This window comes from Anopheles nili, chromosome 2 (genome assembly GCF_943737925.1).
Source record: "Anopheles nili chromosome 2, idAnoNiliSN_F5_01, whole genome shotgun sequence".
Lineage (NCBI taxonomy): Eukaryota > Metazoa > Arthropoda > Insecta > Diptera > Culicidae > Anopheles > Anopheles nili.
Window position 1 is genome coordinate 35,161,260 of NC_071291.1, and position 10,192 is coordinate 35,171,451.

Below are 10,192 nucleotides of genomic sequence, written 5' to 3' on the forward strand. Positions count from 1 at the left end.
GATTTTCATTTCGATGGGGAAAAGGAAAGAACGGTTTATTGAGCATTCCCGGCGAGCGGTTTCTCAATCGGGCGGTTTCTCATCCTGGTTTTTCAAAAGGTGGCTGTTGTGTACGTGTGCGTGTGTGTGTGTCGCGTCGGAGTTCGGTCAATCGGAGAAAATGCGCCACTCGTGGACCGGCCGGTCCGTGTGTGTGCGAAATGGCCGTCCTTGCGCACAGGCGCTACGCAGGCGCGGCCAGTTCGTCTGGTCCGTTTGATCGAGTTGCGAGACCGGTGCGGATCAGTTGTCGGATGTACGTCGGTTTGGTTGGCTGCCTGTGCCCGATGTCGTGGCGTAGTCGAACCCTAGCGGATTGAGCGTAAAGGTGGCACCATTTTATTAGCTCATTTTTTGGACCTCACCTGGACGTCGCGCTGGTGTCTCTTTCGTCGTGCGGCCAAAAAAAAAAGGTGGAATTTTCCTCGTGTATCAAGCGCGTGTGGGTGCGTGTGTGGAGGTGAATGTGTGTGCGAGTCGGCTCGAGAGGAATTTTCGCACTACTGAGACGACGGTGAGTGGTCGCACAGGAATTTCCCAAGACCCGATCGCCGGTCGCGATCATTTGAAGCGCGTGTGGTATAATTAATCGTAACTGCTCTTGAAGGGGCGTTGGTGCGTGAATTCTAGTGCTAGACGTGTTATACCGGGGCATCCGGGGAAGGTGAACGAACCGGTCGTCGGTGTCGTGTGCGTGCGTGTGTGTGTGTGTGCACGAGCCGTAAGGAGCAGTTGCGTTAGTAACTCTGACCTGCTGGGAAAAACCTGCCAACAACATGTCTGACCTGGAGGATATGAGCAACTTTGACGCGTGGCTCGAGAAGGACTTTCTCAGCAAAATCAACCGGCTCGAGACGGAGCTCGAGGATGTGAAGGACAAGAAGAACAACCTGGACAAGGACCTCAAGAAGAAGACGATCGAGTGTGACATCCTGCGGGCGAAGGTGGGCAAACTCGAGCAGGTACCGTCAAACAATGCGGCCTCAACGGAAAAGATCGAGATCCTCGAGAAGGAGGTCAAACGCAAGACGATGGAGCTTGACATCCTGCGTTCGAAGCTGTCACAGGCGGAAACGAACCCGCAAGCGTCGCAGGACATGAGCGAGCGGGTGAAGCAGCTCGAGAAGGAGCTAAAGAAGCGCATCATCGAGAATGGCATCCTGCGCGGGAAGCTAACGGAGGTCGAGAGTGAACCGCAAACGCCGGAAGCGCAGGAAAAGCTCGACGAGCTGGTGCGCGGTCTCCAGCGGACGGAGAGTGTGGTGTTGCGCGAGAAAGTCAAGGATCTGGAAGGTGACTCGGAAGCGTCCGAGCGAAACGGTGAGCTAGAGCGAGAGCTGAAGAAGAAAAACATCGAGAGTGACATCCTGCGATCGAAGCTGAAGCAGTTCGAGCATGCACCGTCGAGCATGCAGGAGACAAACGAGCGGATGCGCGACCTAGAGAAGCAGGTCAAGAAGTACCAGATCGAGGCGGACATCCTGCGGGCGAAGGTGAGCCAGCTCGAGAGCGATGCGGCGACACGTGACGACGAGGAATCGACCGAGCGGATCGAGGAGCTAGAGAAGGGCCTGAAGAAGAGCACGACCGAGGGTAACATGCTGCGGGCGAAGATGCAGATGTTCGAGAAGGAGTCGACCGCGACGCAGGACTCGAACAGCGAACAGATCGAGGAGCTGCGAAAGGGCCTCAAGAAGAGCACGACCGAGAGCCAGATCCTGCGCTCGAAGCTGACCGAGCTGGAGAGCAAACAGGCGCACAGTGGCTCGAGCAGCTACAAGATCGAAACGCTCGAGCAGGAGCTGAAGAAGAAGAACATCGAGAACGACATCCTGCGGTCGAAGGTGGAGCAGCTCGAGCGCGTTCCGCTCGCTGACAGCCCGGCGAACGAGAAGATCGACGAGCTGCAGAAGGAGATCCGCAATCTGAAGATCCAGAACGACATCCTGAAGTCGAAGCTGAACCAGGCGGAAGATGAACCGGCGGCGACGCAAGAATCGACCGATCGCATCAGCGAGCTGGAGAACGAACTGAAGAAGCGCACGATCGAGAGTGACATCCTGCGGGCGAAGGTGACGCAGCTCGAGTGCGAGCTTTCGCCGAGCAAGAACTCGAGCGAACGGATAGAGGACCTTGAGAGCGAGCTGAAGAAGAAGACGCTCGAGAACGACATCCTGAAGTCGAAGGTGAGCCAGCTCGAGGGGGAGGTGATCGCGCACACGGGCGCCACCAAGCCGGACCCACACGAGGTGAAGAAGTTGAAGGAGAAACACGAGGAGGTGATGAACAAGGCCAAGGAGTTGCTGTTCGAGCGAACGAAAACCGTGAAGACGCAGGACATGCAGATCAAGGCGCTCCAGAACCAGATCGAGAACATCAAGGAGGTGGTGACGGTCACGAAGGATATGCTCAACATACGCAACATGGAGCACGAGCAGCTGCAGACGCGGTTCGAGAACATCGACAGTAAGATGAAGGCGGAGCGGGAACGTCAGACGCTGCTCGAGAAGAAGCTGACCGTTTCGCAGAAGATGTACAACGATCTGCGGGAGGAGTACACGACGCAGCTCGAGCTCTTCAAGGTTAGTTGTTGGTGCGGTTGGGGAGGGCGTTATTTTTACGCTCGCCCCAGCGTGAATCATGGTAACGCTCGCGTAACGATCGCGTAACGTACGCCCGTCGTGCCTGTTCCGCTGTTGTGTTTCGAGCTCTCTCTCTCTTTCTTTTCTCCCACCTTTGAACTGCTGCGGGTTTTCACCACTTACCATCACTTCACGCAATGCATTTTCCGTTGCAGCACCACTACCACCACCACTAACACTAACTACTACTTATCTACTACCAGCTCACCCCACCGATCGGCACCGCTACCCGGCGTGTTTTTCTTTTTTGCACATTACGCATCTCATGGCACGCGTGCGCGAACGGTCGATTCGAGCACGTTCCCTGGCCGGTATGTGTTTTTCCTTTTTTCTTGGCTATTTCCTTCGAAATTGCCTGCAGCTGCACCGGTGTGCACCATCCGTGCAAGTGCAAGTGCGGTTCTGTTGGGTGTTTTTGGGATAATTCTAGCACTGTTTTGTCATGCTGGCATTTTGCCGAAGCTAGCGTTCAGCCGCATCCGGTGTAAATTTGCGCCGAAATTCAGCGGGTTTTTTTTCGGGTACCAATTTAAGGGAACAAGGGATTGAACTTTATTGCACGCTAGCTGAAGAATTCAAAATTTTACCACACGAGCATTTGGAAGCGCATTTGTGAAGGGAGCGATGCATTTTCTAAGAGTATTCATGTACCATATTTTCATGCCATTTTGCTATTTGAAATCGATGCCATTTTGAAATCGATAAGATGCTAACGTGTGCTCAGCTAAATGAAGGTAAAACAACTATGTTTGCACTGCGTTTAATATCTTTGAGTATCGTGTGCTTACATTATGCTCGTAAGTGATGTTTTATGTAAAATATGGTAACACTGTAAATATGTTCATAAAAGCGTGAGTGTGTTTTTGTAGGTGTAGAGTACTGATTGATGTTTGTTAACAAACGTTCAAACCATGTAAACATTTTACTCACCCAAACCGTCCATGATCCTGTGGTAAACTGGAAACAATCAGACAAATTACCATTACACCCGACACCGGCCGAAAACCGCTGCCTAAATGTCTTGACGGTGTACTTCATTTTACTCTTAATGTGTATTTCTTCTTTTCACACTTTCAGAAAACGGCGGATCGAGCTGGGATTGATTTTCCATGCTTGAAAAAAACTGCACATACAAAGAAATGAATCAAAACCACTGACAAAACTATGTCTACGGAGTGTCTCTCTTTTACCTGTGCGCTACTAAATCATTCTTGCACTTCTCGCTTACGTTCTTAACAACTATTTTTCACATACGATTACTACACTCCACACGAAAGAAGTGAGGTAATGTGATGTTTAAATGCACCTTCACACGTGTCGCCACCCATTTGCTCGCCCCCATTCTCATCCATTCCAATGTTATGTTATTGGTACAACATTTACACTGCACTGTAGCTGTACAGTGCATCTCCATTTTGTGTAGCGTTGAACGTTTTGTCACTCGTGTGTCGCGTTTTGTACATTGCCGTGTTGCTTTTCGTGTCCTTTTCATTGCCCTCTGTCATAGACCATGTTCTAATGTGCACCTTTTAAACGAACTTTCATTTAAAGGATTCTTCTTCGTCAAATTCCAGGAAATCCAGAAAAACTACGCCGAAAAGATCGAACTCATCAAGGAGGAGATCGAATCCGTCAGGAATGGTGCCAAAAATTGACTCATCTTATCGGCAGGACCAGCAGCTGCCCACAGTCACCGTTGACGATCATCTGCGGAGTGAGCTTGAAGGACGATCGTGCTGCTGTGCTGTGCAATAATAATACGAAAACAAACACACACAAAAACTCGCGTCCTTCTAATGTGCCGGCTAGATAACAGCATCTACCACTACGTACGCAAGCTCCGTCGAGCTATCTTTTATCATTTATCGTCCGCAGCTCGCCCCACCTAATGAGCGTACTGGAGCGATGTGTAGCCTTTCCCGTTGCATCCTGTTTTTCCCTAGAAACTGTATTTATTGCAGAGGTATACTTTGCAAGGGCCCCCAGTTAGGCAAGCGATAAGATTACTTACTATATTACGGATGGAAATAAATAACTTTTACACCTTGAGTGATTTTGTGCCTGAACGATGAAAGAAAATAAACACGCAAATTATTGCAACCATCATCCTAATGTTACTAGTTTATTTCGCTATACACAATCATGGCCATCATCGCGCGCGGTTCAGAGAGAAGCTGCCGCTACGTACTTCCAGCAGTTTCCACCCTCACCGTCCACACATTCGAGCAGTTTACCCTCGATGGTGAGTTTTTTCAAATGATGATTCACGTTATAGGCGGCCGCTGTCCAAAGGTGTTCCGGGGTTTCCTTGTACACCGCTCGCACGACGTCCATTTCGTTGTACTGCTTGTCAGGGTTCTCCTCGAACACGCCAAAAATTTGTTTCTCACGGTGGTTCCGGTGATTGATGTATTCCGTAACGCGCTCGACAGGATCCTGGCAGGGGAATAAAATTAGCAGAATTTTAACAATCCACTTGCAGCGGGTAACCAGCTGACGTTCTTCTTACATTCACGATATTCCCGTGCCCTGGATAAATTATTGATGGCTTCGCGTTCAACACCGTTTCGAGGCTTTTCATGTACAGATAGAGATCTTCGAATACGGTTGTTCCCTCGCCGAGGATGCAATCCGCGCTGAAAAGCGAATTGTCCTCTTGAAGAACCAATACGACGTGATCGGTCGTGTGGCCAGGAGTGTGAATAACCTTCAGCGTGGCCCCCTCGGTGGTGAATATTTGTCCGTCTTTTAACTGTTTGATCGTTGTGTTACGCACTTCAGGCTCCGGTGCATCGGAACGGGGAAACTTCCACACGTTGCATGTGTCTGCCAAACAAAGCGAGGTGTTTAGAAGTAACGGCGCATATAACGATCATTTAAAAAAATACCTTTATTGTCGATGAAGTCCAGGATGTCATCCACACCTCCAACATGATCATGATGCCAGTGAGATATGATTATGTCATTGATTAGAACCCGTTCGTCCATCAGAACAGTCCGCAGATGCCCGATGTAATCCTTCACGTTTGCATCACCAGTGTCTAGCAGTATGCGCCTGTCGATTAGAATGCAATAAGCACGTTTATGGACAACCGAAACCACGAGAGCTAACCCTGGAGGTGCTTACTTTCGTCCACTTCCGATGAGATACGTATTCGTGCCTTGAAGCGTCATCGGACCCGGATTACAGCCCAGAATACGTATCAGACGGGAAGAAATCCTAGTCACTGCCGGTATAGTGGCCATCGTGGAGGGTATATAATCTTATGATAACACAATGTGCGTCGATGCTTGAAGACACAGTTAAAACAGTCGTTTTCTGCTTTTGATCATTGGCGTTTGCGATGCAAGTCCTTCCTCTCCAGGTGCTCGAAATAAGAACGTGTGCGATTCGAAGTCAGCTTCCCCGGATTCGCTCTCTCGGCTGTTGCTCTCTTCCTGTATGGAACTTGAATCCTCGTTGGATGTATCGGAGGCACTAGAATCGGGTAACGGCAGATGCTCTATCGGTACACCGACCGGTATGGTGTCCAGCTCAATCGGAGGGACTTTAACACCTTGCTCGGAGTACAACTTGATAACACTATCGTATATTTCGTCGGCGGCTTTATCGGCTAAAGTCAACAGCGTAAAAAGTGCCTGCGTTTGTTCGGTCAAACTGTCACAGTCGGCAGTGCAAGTGCGCAAATCGTTTCTAGCAGCCGTTACCGCTTCGCGCACGGAGTGTTGCTTCGACTCGTCCTTTTCGACGTATCCGATAGCGAATGTGGTGCACTGTTTGCGCAGCGTTTTCAGTTTGGTATCAATCTCTATGGCTTGATCTTTTAAAGCGTTAAACATTTTAAAATTGTTTTCTAGCCCAAACTCGCACTGTTTACGGGACCAAGCTTATCAACAAAAACATCTGTTGCTTTGATTCGAATTTTGACAACAATAGCAATGTTGCCAGCACCCGTTTCAAAGTAAATATTATTTTATTTGGCTTTTAAATGCCACTACTTGCTCCTATCTTAAAGTTTATAATTAAGCATGGTATTACGGTTGATGGAAAGAAAAATGGGTACATTATTTGGGTTGGATAAATCAAGGGTAAATCCAAATGAGAAACGGTAGCTGCCACGACGTACCACAATGTTGACGTACGAAATGTCAATAATTGAACAACTTGCACGGTGTCTCTGTCTTTCTTGTACGCGTGCGGCCTGTTCTTTTGCAATCCCTTGGCCAACAACGCGCAGCGTGTGCATCGATAAAATCGAGCTCCGGCGCTCTCTTCGGTGTGGAATTTATTGATTTTTCCCCTTTTGCGCCTCGGAACATAGTGGTTGCTACGAGTCTTGTTCTATCGTGAATAAGAGCCCGTCGACGCACCTTATCAGGTAAGCTAGCGATAGAAAATGGGCTTAGAACTGGCCGTGTCCGTGCGGACCAGATGTGTGGTTAGAAAGTGGAACCGCATTGAGTCGGAAGAATTGCACAAGTCGTCCTCGGAAAGTAAATATATAGATTTGAACCCAGACGATGTAAGGGTCAGTGCTGGGATGGTGCTACGAGTCAAACGTAGTTTGCTCCGCGGATCTTTCCCCTTACCACGGTTGTAATTCGTCCTTTTTCTTTGTCCAACTTAGACTATTAATAAGAGCGCAAAATGGCTACTGCAGCAATGGCACACGAGAACCTGTGGTCGGAGAAGTCTACGATGCAAACCGCGGAAAAGACGTACTTCGAGTACATGTCGAAGGTAGGTAAAATGAACTCTGGATGTAGTTTCACATCGTTGGTAACGTTCTAGTGCTGAAAATCGTGTTGGATTGCCCCTCGGTAACCAAAAAGCTTCCGAAGCGACCATGATCGTCCTTGTCAATATTAACACTAACCCCTAATTGTATGCAAGCTTTCCGCTGCGGGGAAGAGTACGGATTCGCATGATGGCGTGGCGCCCGCGGCTGGACCGAAAATAGAACAACCGAAAAAAGCAAATGCTTCCGTTCAGCAGCAAGCATCGTCACAACAGCAGCCGCAAACGGGAAAGGCGGACGCCGTGCCGGTTGACTCCTCACCGGCAGCCGTCACTGACGCACCAAAATCGAAGAAGGATAAAAAGAAGAAAAATAAGGGTAAAAAAGAAGGCACTCCGACTGATACTGAGTCTTCCGAAAAGTCGGCTAGCAGCGCCAATACTACTGCGGCAGCTGTGGTAGAAGCGGTGGTTACTACTTCTGAATGCCAACCGGAATCCGCTGATACCGAACCAGCGGAGGTACCGAAAGAATCCTCTAAGAAAAAGTCCAAGAAATCCAAGAAGGCAAAGGCGCAGGAAGATGTTTCGTCGGGACAGCACGCGGGCATCAATGATAACAAGTACCAGGAGAGCCTGGTGGTGCAGCAGCAGAACGCCAAGAACCAGAAGGAGAAGGAAAATTTGGCGCATAAGCTGTGCGATAACATTACGGAATTGAATAAGGTGGTTTTGAAGTGGACTTTGTTTCGGTCCAACTGTTATCGAGTTTGCTGGTTGTGTTTTTGGTACATTTTGGCTGGCCAATTGAGCTTTGGTTCTATTTAGCTTGGTTAACTACTTCCCCTTTGATTTTCGTTGCTAGCCTTTTTGTAGTTTTTTTTTGTGTAAATATGGCTTCCAATTCAGTATCAATTTTTCGAAAGGATTGATGCAGTTTTTTTTTCATCTATGTGTTCTATATGACGGTTTGCCGAGGTCCTATCCATTATTTTTTTTCGTTTCGTTAATTGCATCACACTTAAATCATTGGAGAAACATTCGGTCGTGGATTGGTTTGTTTCTTCACTGTAGTTTATAGTCAGCACTAAAAGATGTTTTGTGTCAGCACTTTTTGATTTGATTTTGTGCTTCACCGTATTACTTTCATTTGAATTTGGTTTTAATAACGGATATTTTGCTGTTTTGCAGATCAACTCCGTTCCTTCTCAGTGCACTTTGGCTTCAGAGATCTCGAAAGCCAGGCAACACATCAAAAATTCTCTCGAACGAGTGAGTATCGATGGCAGATCGTAGTTAGCCCGCTGGAATGCCAGTGAGCGTGAGTTGTCATTCTTAAATGTCATATATTTTTCTTCCGCCCCGGCAGATGGATGGTATTGCCGCTTTAGCAGCTAGCCCCGGAGCAGAGTTGCTGGATCGTTTGTCCTCGGTGGAGAAGGACAACGAGAAGCTTCGCTCGGTTATCGATGGACTTAATAATCTTCTCATCGATTTGGTTGGCCGAGTCGCAGCGCTCGAGTCGGGCAAGCCTGCTGCCGCTACCAAACCGGCTGCTGCTCCCGCCGCCAAAGCCGCTGCTCCTGCCAAAAAGGTCGACGAGGATGAGGATGATGATGTCGATCTCTTTGGTTCGGAGGACGAGGATGAAGATAAGGCAGCTGCTGAGCTGCGTGAGAAACGCTTGGCTGAATATGCCGCCAAGAAGTCCAAGAAACCGGCACTGATCGCCAAATCGAACGTTATCCTAGATATCAAGCCTTGGGACGATGAAACCGACATGAAGGTGATGGAGCAGGAGGTGCGAAAGATCAGTGCGGATGGATTGTTGCTCGGTGCAGCCAAGCTAGTACCGTTGGCGTATGGCATCCACAAGCTGCAGATGTCGTGCGTCATCGAGGACGACAAGATTTCCGTCGATTGGCTGCAGGAGGAGATCGAAAAGATCGAGGACTATGTGCAGAGCGTGGATATTGCGGCATTCAACAAGATTTAAAATGTAACACACGTTCAATAGCAGTAGCAGCGGCTTGAGGCCACCCTGAGCGACGTTTTTAATCGATTTTAATACATGATTCAAAAACTCAACGGTAGAAGAATAACGGAAACAACCAACGCTGGTCGATACAGTTCTATCCTAGTGACGGTGGCTTCTTTCAAATTGAAAGTACATTAATGAAATAATCTATCTTATTACATCTGTGTAAATCCGGGTTGGTCAAGTAAACACATTTTCCACATCTAAGTAGTCGCGTTGGTGGGTGTCAATGAATGAAAGGGAGTGATAAATGAAAAAAAGGGGAGAACATTATGTACTGCGATACGAGATTTTTAATCCGACACACGATATAAGCTTAAATATTCTGCGTTTCCATCGAACTGACGACTCCACGTTAACGTAGCGCAATCGATTAGACCTGTTGTCATATTGTAACTTGAAACAATTTTTCCTTATTGTATCGAAACCCCGATTATGCCAGTGATGGACATTTCTGTCGGTAAATAAATTAGCGTCTAAAAGCATGTTGTTTCTGTGTCACTACTTTGCTGGTTTTATGTTTATAATTATTCCTAATTATAATTATTTTATTCCTTTTTTGGTGATATCTCGTCTTTTTGATCGATTGATTTGAAACGATTATGGAGGTATCAGTTTTGAATTGTTGAAAACGTAGCCGAAATTCGTGAAAATAACGTAACAATATTAAGCGAACGCATAGATCGTACCTACATAATGACATGTGTTAAACATTGTTTAATTTGTCGAAAGAAG

General features: G+C 47.8%; 3 protein-coding genes across 7 annotated transcripts; 2 read left to right on the plus strand and 1 right to left on the minus strand.

The window, feature by feature from the left end:
• Positions 1 to 501: 501 nt before the first annotated feature.
• LOC128730584 (uncharacterized) lies at positions 502 to 4,724 on the plus strand. Of its 3 annotated transcripts, XR_008411680.1 has the most exons (3): positions 502 to 2,621; positions 3,759 to 3,965; positions 4,256 to 4,395. XR_008411680.1 is itself a non-coding variant. In XM_053823657.1 (2 exons), the coding sequence occupies exons 1-2, from the start codon at positions 816 to 818 to the stop codon at positions 4,434 to 4,436; spliced, it is 2,010 nt and encodes a 669-aa protein (XP_053679632.1). In that variant the 5' UTR covers positions 502 to 815; the 3' UTR covers positions 4,437 to 4,724. The 3 variants fall into 3 exon arrangements, 2 of the variants coding, with proteins under 2 accessions (XP_053679632.1, XP_053679633.1); XM_053823657.1 differs by lacking the exon at positions 3,759 to 3,965 and having other exon boundaries at positions 4,233 to 4,724; XM_053823658.1 differs by lacking the exon at positions 3,759 to 3,965 and having other exon boundaries at positions 4,256 to 4,724.
• A 90-nt stretch (positions 4,725 to 4,814) lies between these two features.
• On the minus strand, positions 4,815 to 6,265 carry LOC128731894 (beta-lactamase-like protein 2 homolog). Of its 2 annotated transcripts, none has more exons than XM_053825047.1 (4): positions 5,809 to 6,265; positions 5,570 to 5,736; positions 5,191 to 5,507; positions 4,815 to 5,117 (listed from the first exon to the last, which is right to left on the minus strand). In XM_053825047.1, the coding sequence occupies exons 1-4, from the start codon at positions 5,925 to 5,927 to the stop codon at positions 4,845 to 4,847; spliced, it is 876 nt and encodes a 291-aa protein (XP_053681022.1). In that variant the 5' UTR covers positions 5,928 to 6,265; the 3' UTR covers positions 4,815 to 4,844. The 2 variants fall into 2 exon arrangements, with proteins under 2 accessions (XP_053681022.1, XP_053681023.1); XM_053825048.1 differs by having other exon boundaries at positions 5,552 to 5,736.
• Positions 6,266 to 6,905: 640 nt separating this feature from the next.
• Positions 6,906 to 9,953, plus strand: LOC128731892 (probable elongation factor 1-delta). 2 transcript variants are annotated; one of them, XM_053825045.1, is made up of 5 exons: positions 6,906 to 7,060; positions 7,310 to 7,422; positions 7,576 to 8,145; positions 8,611 to 8,691; positions 8,789 to 9,953. In XM_053825045.1, exons 2-5 carry the CDS (start codon positions 7,330 to 7,332, stop codon positions 9,413 to 9,415), a joined length of 1,371 nt encoding a protein of 456 aa, XP_053681020.1. In that variant the 5' UTR covers positions 6,906 to 7,060; positions 7,310 to 7,329; the 3' UTR covers positions 9,416 to 9,953. The 2 variants fall into 2 exon arrangements, with proteins under 2 accessions (XP_053681020.1, XP_053681021.1); XM_053825046.1 differs by lacking the exon at positions 7,576 to 8,145.
• Positions 9,954 to 10,192: the final 239 nt, after the last annotated feature.